The 20732-nt window shown below is 39.7% G+C and overlaps 1 protein-coding gene across 2 annotated transcripts in view; it reads right to left on the reverse strand.

Moving 5' to 3' along the window:
- Nucleotides 1-20732, reverse strand: part of LRP2 (LDL receptor related protein 2) — a 213975-nt gene that overhangs the window by 140122 nt on the left and 53121 nt on the right. For both annotated transcript variants that reach the window (XM_021923700.2, XM_031651331.1), the window contains exons 5-10: nt 12428-12538; nt 11975-12088; nt 10135-10251; nt 8718-8870; nt 6585-6704; nt 461-589 (exon numbers count right to left, since the gene is read on the reverse strand). In XM_021923700.2, the coding sequence (XP_021779392.2) occupies nt 461-589; nt 6585-6704; nt 8718-8870; nt 10135-10251; nt 11975-12088; nt 12428-12538 (744 nt within the window). The remainder of the gene's footprint in view (nt 1-460; nt 590-6584; nt 6705-8717; nt 8871-10134; nt 10252-11974; nt 12089-12427; nt 12539-20732) is intronic.

Below are 20732 nucleotides of genomic sequence, written 5' to 3' on the forward strand. Positions count from 1 at the left end.
GGCATTCAAAAAAATGTTAATCCAAATTTAGCATGTCCATTTGGAAATACCCCTAAATTTTGCAAGAACACTGCAAAAATTATTTCTGTAGATAGTTGTCACCTACTTTTGTGGTAGGTAATTAATTAAAAGTTAAATGTCCAAGCCAATCAAATGTAGGCAGAGCATTTATTCCACAATTAAAGATGGGTGACATCATAGCCTGGGTCAAAGTAAACAAGCAACCAATTTAAAAATATTAATAATGGTCACCATTAATCAACAAATTGGTCCTTAATAATCAAAGAATGAAATTAATGTTGACCAATTTTTCTAGGCAGCAGGAGCCATCCCTGATTTGTAATGATAAAGCCCTGCCAACAGCATAAATGCTGATAATTCTGCTGTCATCAGAAGGAAGGAAAGAAGCTATTAGAATCTGTTTCTTGTTCAGAGATTCAGGTGTCCATAATTTACTCACAGGAATCATTAGCTTTGCAATGCTGTCCACGCTCCAAGATATACCCTTCTTCACAGTGGCACAGGTGATGGCCAGGTCGGCTTTCACACTTCTGGTCACAAATTCCCCATATCTGGCAATCATCAAACTCTGCCATATGGAAAATACACATTTGTAGTCAAGGTTATCAGCATTTATTGAGCACTCTCTGACAAAAATCCTAGATAAGATGGCCAAGAATGTGGTGTTGCCCGTGTCTAAATAAACAGCCTCTGGAGTTAGGCACAGGTTCTCAGAATTTATAACAGCCATCTTCATGTAAGGAAAAAGAACATTTACATCATTTTTTAAACCTACATGAAGGATAACTTTACAGAAAATGCACAACACTTCCTGAATTCATAGCCCTATGGCATTGCATTTCATTTATTAATGTTAGTTTACAAATATATAAACTTTGGTGTAAATGTTTCCCTTTAATACTATGCTTTCCAATATGGTAGCCACCAACCCCCTGTGGCTATCTAAATGTATCTTTAGATTAATTAAAATAAAATAAAATTAATAATTTGCTTTCCTAATCACTTGCCACATTTCAAGTGCTCAATAGCCACATATGACTAGTGGTTACCATGTTAGAGAGTGAAGATACACATTTACATCACTGCAGAAAGTTGTATTGGACAGCACTATTTCTGAATAAAGTAAGACCTGCCTATAGACAGTCCCTCAAGAAGACACAAATCTATGACTGCAATAAAGTATTTGGAAAGGTCTATTTACCCAGTTCTCTTTCCTCTGATGTCAAAAAATTATAACCAAAATTAAATTGAACTTATTTTCAAGACATCAAAAATTTCTTCTCCTCTACTTATTGGTTAACTTATTATTCACTCATTTAATAAGTGTTCATTGAAAGTCCCTTATATAACAGAGCTCTGTTCATTACCAGTTCTACTGTGTAAAAATAATTCCACTATAATTGACATAAACAATAGAATATGGAGGGGAGAACACAACAAAATATTAAAAGAGTCTTTCTTAAAGACTATAAGTCTTCAGGGGTGCAGAAATTGTCTTATCCTTGGTACATCTGACTTTCCAAGTCCATGTCCACTCTCCATCATCCTTCACTCTGCTCTCTTCCCTGGGAGGATGGCCTATGCAAACTATAACAGTAGAGTTCCCACACCCTCTGGTTTCAGGAAGTTCTCAAGTAGATTATAATTTCTGAAACCACTGCACTCCCAAGTCTAGAATTCTCCAGAGCTCTATGATCTGATTACATTTGCAGCAACTGTCAGAACTGTGAATTGGGTTCAACCATTCCTGCTGGGTGGCCTACCATTCCATAACCCACCAAAAGCCCAAAAGCCCAAAAGCCCAAGGTTCTGTTCTTTCCTTTTCTTTTCTTTCTTTTTTTTTTTTTTTTTTTTTTTTTTTTTAGACGCAGTCTCAGTCTGTTGCCCAGGCTGGAGTGCAGTGGCACAATCTCGGCTCACTGCAACCTCCACCTCCCAGATTCAAGCAATCCTTCCACCTCAGCCTCCCGAGTAGCTGGGACTACAGGTACACACCACCACACCCGGCTAATATTTTTGTATTTTTAGTAGAGACAGCATTTCCCCATGTTGGCCAGGCTGGTCTCAAACTCCTGATCTCAAATGATCAGCCCGCCTTGGCCTCCCAAAGTGATGGGATTGCAGGCATGAGCCACCGCACCCAACCCCAAGAAGGTTCTTCTAATAATCCCATTTCCCTGCAGATTAAACATAACAACATGAGCCAGCATACCTATCTTTCCAAAGACTGTGACTAACCAAAGGAAAAAACCCAATCCGATCTGGACACTACCAGGCTGAAAGGCCACGTGAGGGTGTGAAATGCCCTCACTGATGATTCCCTTCTGTCCCCTCAACTCAGCCCTGAGAAAGCTTCACCTAAGGCTTTGCCTCAGCATGAAAAGAAGTACAGGACATTCTCCCTCAAACCTCCAGAATGTCATAACTTCATTTTGAATGCAAGATCCATGGGACTACATCTAAGGATTTGGAGTCACTCTGAGAAGAAGTTCTGATGTCAAACAGAAGGAAACCAAAGGTGGAGAAGTCATAACTAGGAATCCTCTAGCACAAATGCCCTTCCTATCACCTGCACTACAAGTGGTTTAAAGATTTGAATGAGTGGGCCAGGCACGGTGGTTCATGCCTATAATCCCAGCACTTTGGGAGGACAAGGTGGGAGGATTGATTGAGTCCAAGGGTTTGAGACTAGCCTGGGCAATATAGCGAGGGTTTATCTCTACTGAGAATTTTAAAAAAAGAAAAAAGAAAAAAAAAAAAGGCCAGGCATGGAGGCGCGTGCCTGTAGCCCCAGCTACTCAGGAGTCTGAGGTGGGAGGCTGCAGTGAGCAGCGTGATCAAGCCACTACACTCCAGCCTGGGCAACAGTGAGACCCTATCTCAAAAAACAGGATTTGAATGAATGTGTAAAATTGCTGTCACTTTTGTGACAATAAGATTGTATCCTGGGATCACTATAGAGAAATATGAAAGTTAATTAACATCCATCAGCAGCCAGAGTGAAGACAAGTAAAATAAAAGTAGAATTGATGGTTTTCATGAGAGTAGAAAAGATAGTGGAAACCACACAAAACACTGAAACACTACTTTACAATCCCCCTCTCACTCCAATACCTTTATCTATTTTCTTTCCTTTTTATTCTTTGTCTCCTCCCACCAACAAATACTGCTGTGAAAATAATTCAAAAACCCCTTTTTAACTGAGACCCCCTTGGCCACCCTCTGATCCATCTGGCTGTGTGAAACCCCACCATGCTGAATGACCTCCCTGCCCTCACTCTGCACCACGATGTCATTCTGTCAACAAACAGCATGTCCTGTCAATCAGAAACAATGAGCCCAGTAAACTGCTTCAGCATGCCTCAGAGCTTCCACTGCCAGGTCAAGACTACCAGGGGCAGATGAATGGTAGAAAGACACAAGATTTCGTGTCAAGATTATTCAATGTTATTCTTGATTACCACCGAGGTATTCACTGGGGAGCCATGTCTAAGATAATAAATGGTACATAGGTTTCCAACACCTGAAGCCTCTGTAATGCGTCACCCATGCAGAGGGTTATAGCCATACAGAGAGTATTTGTTGAAATGAAATGCTTGAGAGAGCAAACCAAAGCAACAATTCCCCTAAAAATTCAGCTCAGCTGAAACAAGTGTAACTGGTTTCCTAATGTCATGTATTTAAAGAGTTCTCTATAAAGAGAGAAAAATAGTCTTCTTTGAAACAAATGTGAAATAAATGTTAACCCAGCCTCAAAACTCAGAGGCAAATGACACATTCTTGAAGGACAGCAAAGGTCACAGAAAAGGTCTCTGCAGGTGGCAGGGGGCCTCATATTCACAAAGGCCCTCAAATGTAGACTTTTGAGATTATCTCCAAATGAGGTTGTCTGTACTAAAGTCCCAGAAATGCGCTGGTGGGAATGAAAGAAGATGTCTGTTGTGGAACTTAGAATTAGTGCCCCAGTATTAGAACACACTACTTCCAACGTGTTATTAATGTGCGGTATGTTCTCTAATCCTGAAATTATCTTGTGCATGCATAATACTGCAATATTCTGCCTTACATTCACTAGTAGGTTAAATGCAAAATTTTATCAAACAACAACTTTGTTATGACAGCCTTTCACTTTGTAAGGGGCTATTGAAAATTGAAGTGGCCTGAATTTCTGACATTTAGGAAACCCTAGACATTTGGAAATACAACCCAAGGCTCACCACAGACTTATATGTTGGAAAATATGGAAAATGTGTTATCTGGGCTCTAGGGTGGAACAAAAAACTGAGAACAGATTGTGGGGCATCACAAGACTGAATCAGGGATTCTGAAAGAACAAATCACTTTTCCTGAAAGGACTGCATGGCCTATCAAGTTTCAACTGTAAGACAGCTCAGCCCCAACTCCTCTTTGGGAGTTGATAAAGGAAAAAGAGAGAAAAGCTGATGTAATACTGAGAATGTGGCTTCTAGTATTCTATTGGAACTTCTTTTCTACAAAGAGAAAAGGAAAATGCCTAGAGAACTAAAAGGCTGGAAATGGGATTGGCAGCTGGGTAGAAGTGAAGGGGGGCGAAGGAGCCTGACATTTGCCAAAGACACTGGAGCGGACTCACACCCATGGACGAGCCCCACTCTGAGCAGAAGCGAGGCTGCCCCTCTGCCCAGGGCTACCTGAAATCCAGGCAGGACTCCCAGAGTCAGGTCACCACCCAACCAATAAGGGCACTTGTGTGAAAAGTATCTGTACATTACTTGAATGCATCCCTAATATAATGGTAATAATAACAATAAAACACAAAAAGTGGCCCGCAATCTTATTTAAGGCCAGTTGCAGATCATAACTTTTATGTATAAAATGTTTTAAAATGATTAGAAATGCAGGGGCCTTCTTAAATTATTCCAGAGTTCACTTAAGTCACTTGATCTTAAAGTACCTTGTTGAATACAGTTACTTAAGAGGAGCAATTAGATGGGCAACTTTGGGAGTTGGTCCTGATATTAAAAACCTACAATTACCTACTATGAACACAAGGAAAAGCTCAAATGGATTGCTTTCCTGGATATGAAAATCCAGTTTTTCTTGGCATATGATAAGTAAGTGAGCCCAACGATTATAGTTTTCAGTAACGCTGAGGAGCAGACTTTCTCAAGAATTTCAAGTTTAATTTGCAAACCAGAGTTTATTTCTGGTATCAATACATTTTTCTGTTTGCTAGCACTTCTGCTGAAAATAATAATAATAATAATAATAATAATAATAAAGAAAAAAAGAAAGGTTTTTCTGGCTATGAGTAGTTATTAAGATTAGCCATATTTAACAAAGTATAATTATGTTGGAAGCCATGAGCTGAGACTAAAGAGTTTGAATAACTTCATTAGGTTTATCTAAATTCAATATTTTATTACCAAATTTTACCAAAGAGTTCTAAAATATTAACATTTTAATATTTTAATAATATTAAAATAATAATTTCAGAAGACATACTTTTCTAGGAGCATTTCTTACACATTTCATGTTTGTTTTTATCCCAAAAGCCCTAAAGAATATCTCATATTTCTAAGGAATATCAAAAGAATACAAATATCCTGGGAAAATTCTGAATCACTTTGGAGACCCATAGAAGACTACCAAATTTAAATGAATAGTTTCAATTGCCTTCCAGACGCCTTTTCCCAACAGCAGTAAAAACAGTTTTCTTTAAACCTCTGTGATCACTTCCTGCTAGTATGTTTGTTGTTTATGTGTCAAAAATCAGATCAAAGGAAAAAAAGATCACAGCACCAAAAACTCACTAAGAAAATGGAAACTGATGACAGTTGGCCATGTCTAATTCTCCCATCATAAGGCCCCATCCTAATCACAGTGAGATACAAAGATGGCATCAAAATTAAAAATCTCCCAATGGAAGAAATCATTTCTGAAGTCAGAGAGGAGAGATATGAGGAAATAGTTGGTGTACAGTATCTAGTTTAATGCCAGCCACCATCTGGAAGCATCATGATAAAGAATCTGCTCATCTTGAATGACAGTTCCAAGTGGATGTCACAATCAGTGGAATGAGTAGCCAGCCCAGCATAGGCACTGACCCACCAGTGTAGTCACCTGAGCAATGACCTGGTGATCCTCTGCTGTGACGTTTGTGCATCCTGGAGAAGAGGCTGCACAAACAAGGAGCAAGGTAGGGGTGCTTGCTGGGCTCAAGCAGCAGCTATCTACCGATCTCATGGAAGTAGTTCAGTATTCAGTAACCAGAATGGCTGCACCAATCCTGATGCCAAATACTTGAAAACAGAAAAGGACTACCACCCCCAATGAGTAGTGGATAGGTTCCAGGTAGCTAGTCAGCTCACTCATGACAGAACCACTCTTTTGCCTGGTACACCACACCAAACCTTCTCAGACTGAAAATTCCCTATTTGCCAGGTTTTCTGTGAGGTCTGGGTTGCTTTGTTATGACAGACCATGACGACTCTCCACAAGTGCAACCTCCTTGATGTCAGAGATCAGGGGACCTGTCAGTGTACTCTAATGAAAGAAAAGTAGCCCCCCCCCCCATCACTTACCAACACAGGTACGGCTGTCATTGTGGTTGATGGTATAACCTGGGGGACAAAAACACGCTCCTCCATAAGGCGTCTCATGGCACTGGTACTGGCAGTTCAAGGCAGAGCACAGAGTCGTACCTAAACGAAGAAAAGAACTTTGTTAAATGAATGGTGACCTCTGGACGAGACTGATTAACCTAATAGCTTCTTTTTCCATCAGTAGCAGCTAAGTAAGCATGTAGTAGATGTACAGAAAAATCTGTCACCCTTCAAAGCTTACTGCAAAACTTGGCAATAAAAGCTCAACTGAGACAGGATGATTGCTTGAAGCCAGGAGATCAAGACCAGCCTGGGTAACATAGCTAGACCTCATCTTCACAAAAAGTTAAAAATAAAAACATTAGCCGGGCACAGTGGCTCACACCTGTAATCTCAGCACTTTTGGAGGCCAATGCAAGAGGATCACTTGAGCCCAGAAGTTTGAGGCTGCAGTAAGCTATGACTGCACCACTGTACTCTAACCTGAGTGACAGAACAAGAGCCTGTCTCGAGTGGAAACAAAAGAAAAAAGAATAAAAGCTCATTTTTAAAGTTATAACTATGTCCAAGTGTAAGTCATTATAAGTCTTATTTATGAAAAAAAAAAACAGGTCGTGCATGGGTCTATCTTTGTGTCTACACAGTAAAAAGGGCTAAGAACTCCCAAGGGACTGAAGGAAGAATAAGCCCTAAAAGTATTAACTGTGGCTGGCTTCAAGAGATGGGATTTTGCCGGGCGCGGTGGTTCAAGCCTGTAATCCCAGCACTTTGGGAGGCCGAGACGGGCGGATCACGAGGTCAGCAGATCGAGACCATCCTGGCTAACATGGTGAAACCCCGTCTCTACTAAAAAATACAAAAAACTAGCCAGGCGAGGTGGCGGGCGCCTGTAGTCCCAGCTACTCGGGAGGCTGAGGCAGGAGAATGGTGGGAACCCGGGAGGCGGAGCTTGCAGTGAGCTGAGATCCGGCCACAGCACTCCAGCCTGGGTGACAGAGCAAGACTCCGTCTCAAAAAAAAAAAAAAAAAAAAAAGAGATGGGATTTCAGGTGATTATATTTTTTTCTTTTGGTTCATTTTTATTTTCCAACTTTCATACTGTGACTACACATCTTTTATTAATTTTTGAGCCTTTTTAAATGGGCTCCCAAATGAAATAGAGAAAAAAAACCATAGAGGTATCTGCCTGTTTAAATATTATGTACAATTTTTGTCAGGAAACAAAAAATAATCTTGGGGTTGCAGTTACATGTGCACTTCTAGGCAACCACAAATTTAGTTAGAGTATATTATTGATGAAATCAAGGTTTTAAATGGTATTCCCTTGTAAGACAGTCAGCTGTCCACAGAGTTGATGGGTTGTTGGTGGGGTGAATATTCTACAGTCACAAAAAAGGAGAAAAAAATCCCTAGTTCCAGTCAGTTTCCTCATAAATGAATGTGGACACACAAGACATAATCAAACAACACTGTGCATGGCCAACACCAAGTTTTGCCATTGGAGAGTAACTCAAAGTACGTAACCCAGGAACCAGAAGCTTTTTTTTTTTTTTTTTTAGTACAGTCAGACAAGGCCTTTTTCCATAAGTATAAGCCAGGTAATAAAATCTCCAACACATCTTTAAGGTCATCAAAATTGCCATTGAAACAATCCTCTTTGTGTGTATGTTAGGGATTAGGGACGGGGAGTTGCTCCAAAAATTGTTAAGCTCGTCCCATCAATAGATGGAGTCTATTTCTTCCATCCACTCTGGGTTTGGCCAAGTGTCTTGCTTTGAACAATAAGACTTGAGCAAACTTGGCATAAGTAGAACCTTGAAAGTACTTGAGCCCTAGGGTTTGCTCTTTCAGTCTCTGAGTCAACAAAGCTAGGCTAGCCCAAGCTTTTACTGCAACATCCTGACGTTTGAGTGAGCTGATATAGGCCAGAGAAACTACTTAGTCAACCCACAGAACTGTGAGAAATAAGACGACACATTTGTCAGTTTAAGCCACTAAGTCTTGGGGTGCTTTGTTATGCAAACACCAACAGATATACTGTATTTGAACATCTGTTCTAGAAAACAGAAATATCTTTATCTGAAAGTTACCCAGGTAAATGCCTATACTCACTACAGTATTTTCCAGTAGTAGTACTGTTTTCATCTTCTCTTCCTGGGCAATCTAAAATCCCATCACAAACTTTATAAATGGAGATGCATCGTCCCGACTCTGGGCAAGACCATTCTCTTGGGGAACATTTATGAACACCATGAGAACTGCTTTCTGTGGGGGGAAAAAGAGAGAGTTACAGGCCACAGGGGAGGTACAGCAAGCTCTTTTTCAATCAGTGGTTAAAAGGGGATGTAGAGCAAGTTGGACAAGAGAAATCTACAACTGATCTACATTTTACAATAAGTTAGTGATTTCTAACTCTGCCACTAGTCTTTTACTGAGATTCTAAGGACAGGCATAATGGAATTACTCCACTTTCCCTGGAAGAGGCAGCCCCGAGCCGGGTTATAAGAGTAAGAAGCAGATACGGGTCTCAATTATCAACAAACTAGATTCATAATCCCCTACGAAAAGATGCAGTTATTTAAATCCTGAATTATCGAAGTAGGGCCATCAAGTTAGGTCCAGAATTACTTGAGTTTGTGGTTGGGCTTTTTGGTTTGCTTTGTTTATTTAGTGAAATGTCAATAGTGTAAGAAAAACCATAACCCAAATGTAGAAAAACCACTTTCTGGAACATAAAAACATAAAACCATGTTTTATGCTCCCAGAACAAGCATTTCCCTTATCATACCTGGGATTGGAATGGTGCAGGTAACTTGCTGTAGGGTGTGGGTATTAGTAAGGGCTAAATTGTTGGAGGTGCTGCTGATGATATCAGCAACATAAAAGGGTGAATATCAGTAACATAAAAGGGTGAATATCACTGGCAATTTCTTTCTCACAGAATCTTTAAGCACTTCCCTGGATAGTAGCTTCTCCTACACTTACCAATCCCCAGCTCCACCCCACATGTTCCTAAGGTGGCCTCTCTTTCACCACTGAACGTCAGTGACTCATTTGGGAATCAGAATTTACAAAACCAAAACAAAAAAATAAGCTGAACTGTTACCAAGGTTCAAAGTCATTTTTAAAGATTGTAAGGTCTAAGACAAATGACATTTTCCCTATTTTCTCTCCTTCCCCAGCCTATTAATTTTATATAAGTAAATCTATTTAAAACGGGCAGTCTTAAAGGGAGAAAGTCAGACTGAGATACAGAAGAGAGAGAGACTGTCCTACCTATTTTGCCTTAAAGATAGAAAGGAGAAGATTATAATTTAATCTGTATTTGAGTTCTGAATCTTCTTAGGAAAAGTTAGTGAAGTCATCTCCTCCTTCACCACCCACTAAGTTCCTAAACAACTCCTTCAACTCCAGCCAGTCCTGAGGCTTGCTTGTCACACAAAACTTTTAAAAAGGAAAGGAGAAAAAGCAAGCACTGGAAAACACTTGAAGAAAATGCTTTTCAGTAGGAATCTCTTCCCCTCCTTACCACATCCATCTTCATCTCCATTATCTTTACAGTCATCTTCTCCATCACAAACCCAGTTTTGATAAATGCATCGGCCACTGGGGCAAGTGAACTGGTAACCACCGCAGGTCGGATAGTCTGGAACAAAGCAACAGCTGCACTCCAAAGACACAAATCACCTGGAAAAACTCAAAGTGCTCTCACCTCAGTGCCTAAGCAGAACTATCTCTTAAATATCTTGACAAAAATTTTAAAGAGCAGGAAAAAAAAAGAGAGAGAGAAAGAAGGTAACAGCAGCTTTGGGTCTAGGAAATGAACTCAGATGCCGGTTTCTGTTTTTCAAGATTAAACATTAGATCAGCCTGGGAAACATGGTGAGACCTCATCTCTACCAAAAACACAAAAAAATAAATAAATAGCCAGGCATAGTGGTACATGTCTGTAGTCCCAGCTACTCGGGAGGCTGAGGTGGGAGGATAGCATGAGCCTGGCCTGGGGATGTGGAGTTGCAGTGAGCTGAGATCGCAGCACTGCACTCCAGCCTGGGTGACAGAGTGAGACCCTGTCTCAAAAAAGAAAAAAAACTAAAAATTAAAAACAAGATGGTTTGCAATGTGTTGGCACAGAACAGAAAATGCAGACAAAGATGCTGCAGACATGACAACATCCAACGTTCTCATATTTTACTACAAGCTCCGTAATTGCTAATCTATGACCAAATGATTCTGAGTCAACCATTCCATGATGTCACATTCTCTATAATTCTCTGTCACTAAAATAAGCCCAGGTTCCAGAAAGGAAGCCAGGCATGACTCATTGAAAATTAGGGTGATATCAAAAATATTTAACAACACCCTAAGGCATGGGTACCAACCAATCAAAAGAGGTATGGAGGGAAATCATACATTCTAGTAAATAAATCACCACAAAAAGCTGCCAACTTACTGGAAACAGTAAAACTCTTTCACGGAGTCTTCTAACTTTACTCATTCCGAAAAAATAAGTGGAGGTGGCAACAAGCAGACAACAGCATGGACATAAAAGCAAGGTCAGAGTGAAGAAGTGGAGGCAAGGAAGCCACCTATACCACACTGAAACTTTCAGTCTGGGCGCGGTGGCTCATGTCCATAATCCCAGCACTTTGGGAGGCTGAGGCGGGCGGATCACTTGAGGTCAGGAGTTCGCGACCAGCCTGGCCAACACGGTGAAACCCCATCTCTACTAAAAACACAAAATTAGCTGGACATGGTGGTGCATGCCTGTGATCCCAGCTACTCAGGAGGCTGAAGCAGGAGAATTGCTTGAACCCAGGAGGTGGAGGTTGCAGTAAGCCGAGATCGCGCCACTGTACTCCCACCTGGGCAACAAAGCAATAATCCATCTCCAAAAAAAAAAAAAAAAAACAAGAAAAAGAAACTTTCCTGACCCTCCAACTTTAACGCAGTAGAAATTTCAAAGTAAAGAGGAGAGTTAGAGCCACTCCTAGGGAAATTCCTTTCCCTTAAAAACACTTCTCTTACTTGACTACCAAGGTTCTCAGAGGTACGGGTCATTTGAGAATGCAGTGATACAATATATCCTGTACCCCTGGAGCCTAAGGAAAGAAGGCAAACTGTCCGTCACCAGCCCTTTACATCTACGCAGATCCTTGAAAGATAAAGGAGCCCAGGTCCAGCAACACCACAAAGGCTCGTGTCATGGCCCCCAGTGACCTTCTGATTCCATCTGCCACCAAATGTAGTGACTCTTTTCCTTGAAAAAAGCAGTACATTGGTGGGGGAGGCGGGGATAAAACAAAATCAAACTGAAACAAAAAAAAACACTCCCAACAACATGACCCAGCATAAAGAAATCACCGTACTGCAAGCATGTTCATCACTGCCGTCTTGGCAATCACTGTCATGGTCACAGACATAAGCGTGAGGGATACACTCTCCACTGCCACATGAGAACTCATTGTGCAAGCATATCTCAGCTGCAACAGAAAGTTAGGAAGGGAAAGAAAAGAGAGAAGTTAACTCCATTGTAGCCATTTAATCTCAAAGGAAGATCATCTCCAGTTTAAGAAGGGATTCTTATTAAGCAGTGGTGTGCTGGTAAATGTTTAAGAATCAGTTATCCAGGAACAAAAAGGCCCTGGTTTGTAATGTTTGCCGATTTCCAGTGTGTAAATACTCCTACCAACGGCTGACTTCAAACTACCAACGTGAATTCACTGAAACTGAACTTGGGAAGAGATGCACATAATTGGCTCTCTCAAGCCAGTGTAAACCAGCTTCAGCACACCACTACACGTCTTGTGCGCAATACTTACTGCAGTTGATTTCATCCGAGGAGTCCCTGCAATCAACTTTCCAATCACACTTCTGACTGGTGTTATAGCAGGCTCCATTGTCACAAGTAAGCTGCTCACATGTTGGGTATTCTATTGTTAAAAAAAAAAAAAAAAAAAAGGAAACAGCAAAGAAACCTTAAATTTCCTTCAGCAAACATTTATTGAGTGATTACTATATGCAAGTCACTAAATGCTGAGCACATATTGATACACACACACAAAAATATGCTCCCTGGCTTCATGGAGAGTACAGCTGGACAGGGGAGACAAATATTAGTCAAATAAGACATAAATGGTAAATTACAAACTGGGATAAGTGCTAATGTGGAAAGTACAGAGGACTGTGAGACTGCATAGCAGAAAAGTCTCCCCTAAAGAAGTGACTTTTGAGCTAAAACATGAAGAATGAGAAAGAATTTTTTTTTTTTTTTTTTTTTTTTTTTGAGGCGAAGTCTGGCTCTGTCGCCCAGGCTGGAGTGCAGTGGCCGGATCTCAGCTCACTGCAAGCTCCGCCTCCCGGGTTTACACCGTTCTCCTGCCTCAGCCTCCGGGGTAGCTGGGACTACAGGCGCCCACCACCTCACCCGGCTAGTTTTTTGTATTTCTTAGTAGAGATGGGGTTTCACAGTGTTAGCCAGGATGGTCTCGATCTCCTGACCTCGTGATCCGCCCGTCTCGGCCTCCCAAAGTGCTGGGATTACAGGCTTGAGCCACCGCGCCTGGCCAGAAAGAATTTAACTTTAGCTCAAAATGGAACATTATTTTACATAATACAAATAACATCCCAGGAAACTAAAGTACCACCGCACAAGCTTGGAAGAAAGAAAGGCCATTTCTTCCACTGGGGGTTGGAGAAAGAAAGCAGGCCTAGAGTTCAGGAGCCCTGGTGGCCCAGAGGTACCACTCAGCAGCTATTTACTGTGACTCAAGCTTCATGTCCTGTGTTTCTACTTCCCTATCTGCACATTTGGATAATCTACTGCACAGGGTAGAGGGGCCTGAAAAGACCCTGTCTGGTGAAGCATGTTGAAAAGCATGATGTGCTCTCAAAGCACAAATTATTGTTGCCATGTTATGTACATGCGACCACCTCACTGCTACTCACTGGACCTGGTTTTCTAGGTCACAGTGGAAAATCAGGAAGTCCCTTACAGGAATAACATGCTATCTGTCCCTCCTCTCTACTTACCAGACTTGGACCACCTGTCTCTCATGACTTCTTACTGGAGGCTTTATTCTGTGGATTGTTGATCTCTTTCCCCCGTGACATAATAAAACTCCCTGAGATTAAGGATCCTGTCTTACTCATTTTAGAATCCCCAACACTTAGTACAGGGGTGGTGGGACATTACTCACTGTGCTCAAGAAATAGTCAATATTGCTATTATTTATCACAGGTGAACATTTTAGTCATTCGGCTTTTTAAAATATTTTGAAGTTCTGCCTTTTATGGCCTTTGAATACCCTCCTTTTCACAAACGTGATATCTTCCTTGGTCTGACCATCTTTTTCATGAAAGATAATTTTTGTATTGATTATCAGGTCATCTTCTGATTTTTTTTTAACAAAGGAAAAGGTATGTCTTAGTTAACTTTGAGTCTCAATTTTGCACTTAAGAACGCAGTTTGAGATTTTATAGAGATATAAATATATTGAAGATAATTATTTGGATAGTCCCAAGTCTTTTCAAGCAGAAGCTGTGTACAAAATTCTGTGCTGAAACTGTACTAAACTTGTGCCATGTTAACAACTTGCACTTTTTAAAAACGGACTCTCCAATGATCTTTTTTCTTTTTTTTTTTTTTTTTTGGTATAGTAAAGGAATAAGCCTAACTCTTCTCATCTCCAGAGGTTCAAAGTTAGTCTCTTACGTGTCCTTAAATATCTCAATTGCCAGAGTTATGTATAGTCGATCATATGTTAAAATGGAAGGCGTTTTTAAATAGCTAGTTATAATTTAAAATTTTTTCTGAATTTTATTTTGTTTTTTAATAGTCCAAAAGTGAGCCAGCGCCTAGAGTTATTGCTGTCTTTCCTCGCTGAGAAGATATGCCTTACAAATGTACCTTCAAATGGGTCACACAACTCTCCCTTCAAGTGATGTTTATTAATTCTGCTTTCAAGAGATGCAAAAGACCAGGTGAGGCCCGCAAGCAATTCCTTTGCCCTTGTGAGCCAGATAGCTCCTAGAGTCAATGTGTTATCTAGCCTTTTAAGAGCAGCAGCAAGCAGGAGAAAAACCCATAGAAAACCCAGCTCTTTGCAACAGATAAGCTACCTGTCAGGAGGAAAATTAATCTGGGCTTGAACGGCGGCTACTTCATTTAAGGTGATAATTATAAAGAATCTGGAATAAGTGTGCTGGTTGGCTCTCTCGTTTTCCTCATCCTGCTTTTTGAGAACCAGTGCCAGAAAATTGAAAGGAAAAGGATTAAAACAGTAACCACTGACATGACTAAAAGTTTACTGACATGGCCCATTCCCCACCCAACAAACAACAAGGCCAGCTTGATATCATCAGGGAGGGGATTGTGATGGCCAGAGGTCAGCAGTTCGACTTTTGGAATGAAGAACGAACAGCTTTCTTGTCTCCATCCACACTGATAAAGAATCTCTCTCAATCAGCAGGGGACCCCTCTCAACCCCTGCACACCTTGATCTCTTCTATGCATAGTTAACCTGAGATGTATACTTACAGAAAAGATTGCACAGAGCTCCCTAACTCCACAAAATACTGAAAATACTTGGAAATTTGTTTCCAAATGGTTTTTCCTCTTTGGAGATCCACACAGAGAGAACAGGTCCAAACTGTTAACACTGACCAAAGAAAGAAATGAATGGATTCTACTATCATTGCTAAAGATGTTAATGAGTTTCAATCTACTCCAGAAAACAATAAGTCACAATCCTTTGAGCTTCCAACTGGGAGATATCTAAAATCTTATTTTTTGGTTTATTTGCTTGGCAAGCCTGAGTCTAACCTTCTTCCCAAAGAGCAAATCCATCATGTGGCTAAAATGTCCTGCAAGATTTTAAGTATAGGGTAAAGTGCTATATGAGAGGAGACCATATAAAAGAACACCAAGGAAACTCTTATTTCTGAATTTGGTTTTAATGGAAAGATCAACAAGTAGCTATAAATTAAGCCTCAGACCTTTAAGGTTTTTCTAACACAAAAAGGTGAGAATATCCTTCCTCACACCACTCCTTTCTTCCCCTTTCTTTATTTCTCCTGGTCCCAAATCATACATGTTCAAATTTGTTACCCCATAATTGGGAGCTGCCCCCAAAATATACAGATAAGAGTTTTTATATTTTTTCACTGTTAATGATTTGGTTTGGAGCAAGAAAGTTCCATGCTATAGTTCTGTTTACATAATCAGGGAGGAGGGTGTAGAAATGTAGTTTGAAGACCTTGTAGACCTCTTAGAATGGAACTCATTTTCAGCAAAGTATCGTACAGCAGAATAAGATACAAATATAAGGCACTATTCATTATTATCTTGACAGGAAGACTGTAGACATGTTTTATTCTCACAATTTGACAACATGGCTGAAAAGAACATAGAAAAGACTATTATTATGAAGAAGGGATCTTAAAAGTAGGTTAGGAAACTTAAGCCAAGATTGGGAAACACACACACACACACACACACACACAAAAGAACTTACCGATACAAGTCCAGCCCAGACACCTGGGACTTTTCAAGGTCCTAGAGTCGTCCTTTATAAGTTACTTTATGTTATTTACTCTGGCTCCAAGACAGATTAATCCAGTCAATGTAATGATTTGCCAGAAAGAATCTACCAGTTTGGCCACGAGCACTTACTTGCAAGTACTACCCACAAAGTTGAACAAGCAATCATCATCATCATCATCATCATCATCATCAATAACATATGTTAAAAACTATGTGCCAGACATGTGTCAAAGTACTCAATATGTATAAACTCATTTCATCTTCATAACAACCTCATGAAGTAAATACTATGATGACTCCCATTTTATAGAGGAAGAACTTGAGGCATTAAGAGGTTAAGGAATTTGAGAGAGATCACATAACTGGTAAAGTTGGAGAGCCAGAATTCAAATCCAAGCAACTTGGCTCCATAACCCATGTTACTAACCACTGCCACAGATACAACTACCACTTATAGGCTGCAGAGTAAGTAACAGGAAGAAGCGAAAAATTAAAGAAGAAAGAAATTGAATGGAATGGTAATAGGAAGTTCTTAAAAGAGATTATGACAAGAAAAAGAAGAAACCCAAGAGGAAGGAGGGAAGATTTTCTTTCTGCCAGTCAGTTTCCCATCCACATTAGGAAAAAGGGAGAAGTGAGGCCAACTCCAGTTTCCCACAACTTATGGCATAGTCAACAAAGTACTTCAGTATGATATAATCTAGGAATTCTGAAACCTACGCAGGAAAAACAACTTTCCAGAAGGAGTACCAGGAAAAACAGGAGAGTCAATACCAAAAAACAGGCCATAAAGTTAAAGTCTCACAGCTGACCACCACTCCCAAGCTCCCAGGACTTCAAGTCCCTAAAGTGACTGCCATCATGGACTAGCTCCTAGGGAGTGTAGCAATATACAAGGAAAAACAGAGAAGCATTCCGTCCTGGTCCGAAGACCTGAAAAAGTCAACAAAAAGATAAAACCAGATCTGATGAAAACGAAATCCAGGAAAAAAGAAAAGAACGAAAAAAGAAAGAAGGAAGAAAGAAAGAAGGAAAGAAAGAAAGAAAGAAAGAAAAGAAAGAAAGAAAGAAAGAAAGAAAGAAAGAAAGAAAGAAAGAAAGAAAAGAAAGAGAAAGAAAGAAAGAAAGAGGAGGAAAGAGGAAGAAAGGAAAGAAAGAAAGGAAAGAAAGAAAGAAAGAAAGAAAGAAAAGAAAAGAAAGAAAGAAAGAAAGAAAAGAAAGAAAGAAAGAAAGGAAAAGAAGGAAAGAAAGAAAGAAAGAAAGAAAAAGAAAGAAAGAAAGAAAGAAAGAAAGAAAGAAAGAAAGAAAGAAAGAAAGAAAGAAAGAAAGAAAGAAAGAAAGAGAAAAGATTGATTCAGCACCTTGGAAAGAGAAAGAAAATATGGTCATCCCGAGGACTAGTAGAATTGAACTAATATCAAGTTTAGTCTGGGTGGCTTTCAGGAAGCCAAAGCAAAAAGAGAAACAAACTAAATTATTTAGTTTTACTTAGCTCACTCCCTTTGTACTAGCTGGGTCTTAAGGCCCAGACTCCTTGCTGGTCTCTATCCACGGTGACCTAATCTTAGCCCTCAATTAGAAATGTGCCTGAGAGCGTTGCTGCAAGGATTCCAGATCCACAGCACTACCTTCTTCCCATATACAGAGCTGTCACCAAAAACTGCAAAGGAGATAAAAACTGACATAGTTCCAAATTCCTTTAAAAAAAAAAACCTCACACAATTTATATTACAAAAGTGACCAAGCAACAAGATGGAAAAATGTGCATCAAATGTTCCAAGGAATAGTACAAAGAAGTAAGATGCCTTCTAAGGGGTAAACAAATGTTTGTAATGTACATCATGTTTAGTGGCACTGGGCTACATGATTTCATTGAAGGCCAGACGACACCATGGTTCCATACCTTAGTAGTTATTCCCAGGGACCCACCTGGGCAGAAAGACAAAATCTAATCAAAGAGACAGGAAAACTAGCTGCACCCAGCATTATAAGAGTAGCCACTTTCCAGTCACTAGAAATGGTGTGGTTCAGCCTCCCTGCTGGAAACGTAGCCCCAAATAATTTGAGTACTTATCAGTAAATCGTTGCTGGGTGAATGTTATTCACTAGAAACCAGTTATTCTACAGAGTGATGCCTTCTTCTTAATTAGAATTCTCTTGTGTTCAACATATATTTATTGAAATGTGACTTCACAGATACTGTGCTAAGAATTAAATTAAAAGGTAAACAAAATTACAAGTGAAGTAGCAATTCCCACAGCATTTTATTAATCAATCCGTACAAAAATAATTATTGCACACCTATAGGTGTGCAAGGTACTAAAGAATGAAATAAAATCCCATTTCTCCTGGAACTGACATTCTGTTTGGGAGAGCGGAATTACAGCTATTAAAGTAAAAGTAGCAATGGGAAAAAAAAGTTGCAAAAATAGAGCTGGGTAAAAGGTAAAGAGTAACTATGGGGACTAGCTCTCTGAGAAGTGACATTTGAACAAGAACTATTCGGCTTAGCATAATGGCGGTCATTGGTAGCATTGAAAGAATGTTTTCAGGAGATTGGTGAAGATGAAGGACTATTTTCAGTGGGTTCTGAAAAAAAGGACAATCAGTTGGATATATTACATAGGTTAAAAAAAATTTTTTTAAAGAAAGAAACAGGACGAGAGTAAATGGAAACAGCCGTTAACGATAATGCTAGGAAACTCTGTTGTTAAAGGGAGCAGAGTAATTGGCAACAGCTAAGAGGGATCTTAGGATCTTTTTAAAGACGGGGGATGTTTATAACATCCTTGTATGATGGAAACTAAATAAAAGAGAGTTTTCTCTCCTTCCTCCAGGTTTCAGGGCTCTGAATCCTATCTCAATTGTGAGAATGCTAAAAAGGTACATCTGTGATGTGACAGGTAAGATGGGGTCCTTTGGAGAGTCGCCTGCTTCTTCTTTTTAGCTTCAGGGAGAGAGAATAGCAAGGGCAAGGCTCATTGGGCAGCTTAAATGTGGAACTGAGTTTGAAGAACATGTTCTTCATGCACCCTCACAGTCCACAAAATGACTTTAAGCATCTTCTTTATTCCCCTCCCACTGTTCCCTCAGCTGGAGTTTCAGCAGTTAGAGATATAAAGAAAAATGTTTAAATTCTAAAGAGCAGAAAGTCAATAGAAATAAAACTTCTGGGACAAAGCAGCCCCAGTTGCAGGCAGACCAAATACTGCTGATTACCGGCAAGAAAGCCTTCATTGTAACAGGGATTTTACCCTTTCTTTGGCATTCCTAAGTAACAAAAGAGAAGTGCTGCAAACCAACGATAATTAGCAATAGTTTTATTCACACTAAAATCATTCTAATATGGTGCTTGAAAAAGCAAAATAATCTTTTCACTTAACAGAAAAAAAACTGTACTATTTTTGAGCAACTGAAAGTCACTTCAACATATTAATTGAATGACCTATAATTGCTGCATTGTTCTGATGTTTATCTTAGACCCTGCATGAGTGGTTTTTCCTTGATGCTAATCCCATTAGAAGTAAAATGGACCACAGTTTTGAATCTCTCTGTTCCTTTAAAAAAAAAAAAAAAAGTTAATTGACAAGCTGTTTAATATAAGATGCCATTTTACAGATGACTAGATTGAATAATAAAAGAACTAAGGTTGAAAATGAGCTTTTACCTGTTTCGCACCTATATATACATACATACATACATATATATATATATTCAGAAATTTTTCTAAAAGGGTAAAATAACCACCAATACCTTATGCATATAAAGATGAAGCAGACTTTAAAAAGACCAAACGCAATAAGAATCTCTCATACTATACCAAATTTATCTCAAAAATAATCTTTTTGTTGAGACCCTAATACCCTCGCCTTCCTCACCATCTCAACTATTCTCTCACCTCCTCTCTCCCTGCCTGCCTCCCTGAGAGGACTCTTACACACCACTCTTTGTTCTGTAAAGGAATGCCTGGAATGGACACAAGGTACTGTGTCTTGGAGCTCAGTGTCTTAATTTTAGAAGCTTGAAAGGGTATGAACTACAACGTAGGGGTCTGGAATGACAGGCAGGGCTATGAACTACAACATCAAGCCGCCTAATCCTTTTGAATATTGGAGGGAAGAATTGAGTCCTTCTTTGGAGTTTTTCCAACATCCATTACTATTTTTAGGTAGTTTCCAGGTACCTAATATATTCATTCCTATAGGCCATTCTATTTCTGAGAAATAGAAAAACAAAAGCCCCATTCACAGGCTGATTCTAAGTTTGTCCACAAGTAATGATTTCCATGCATCGTCACTGCAGAAATAATAAAGTGTCATGTCTCATGAAGATGATTTCTGACTAAGCCTCACTTAATCTTTGATCACATGAAAACATTCTAATTTAAAGCAACTAATAACAGCTGTTAGATACCTAATGCAACATTTAAAATAACTAAGTACTGCTATAACTAAATGGATTTCAGCAATGATCATCAATGGCTACTCACATCACAGACGGCTAGCTATCCTGTGTCTCCTAATGAAAATACACACATTTACATAAAAAGTATTCTTGCCTTCCCTTGTTTCCGTCCCCCCCCC

The sequence above is a fragment of the Papio anubis genome, chromosome 10 (genome assembly GCF_008728515.1).
Source record: "Papio anubis isolate 15944 chromosome 10, Panubis1.0, whole genome shotgun sequence".
Lineage (NCBI taxonomy): Eukaryota > Metazoa > Chordata > Mammalia > Primates > Cercopithecidae > Papio > Papio anubis.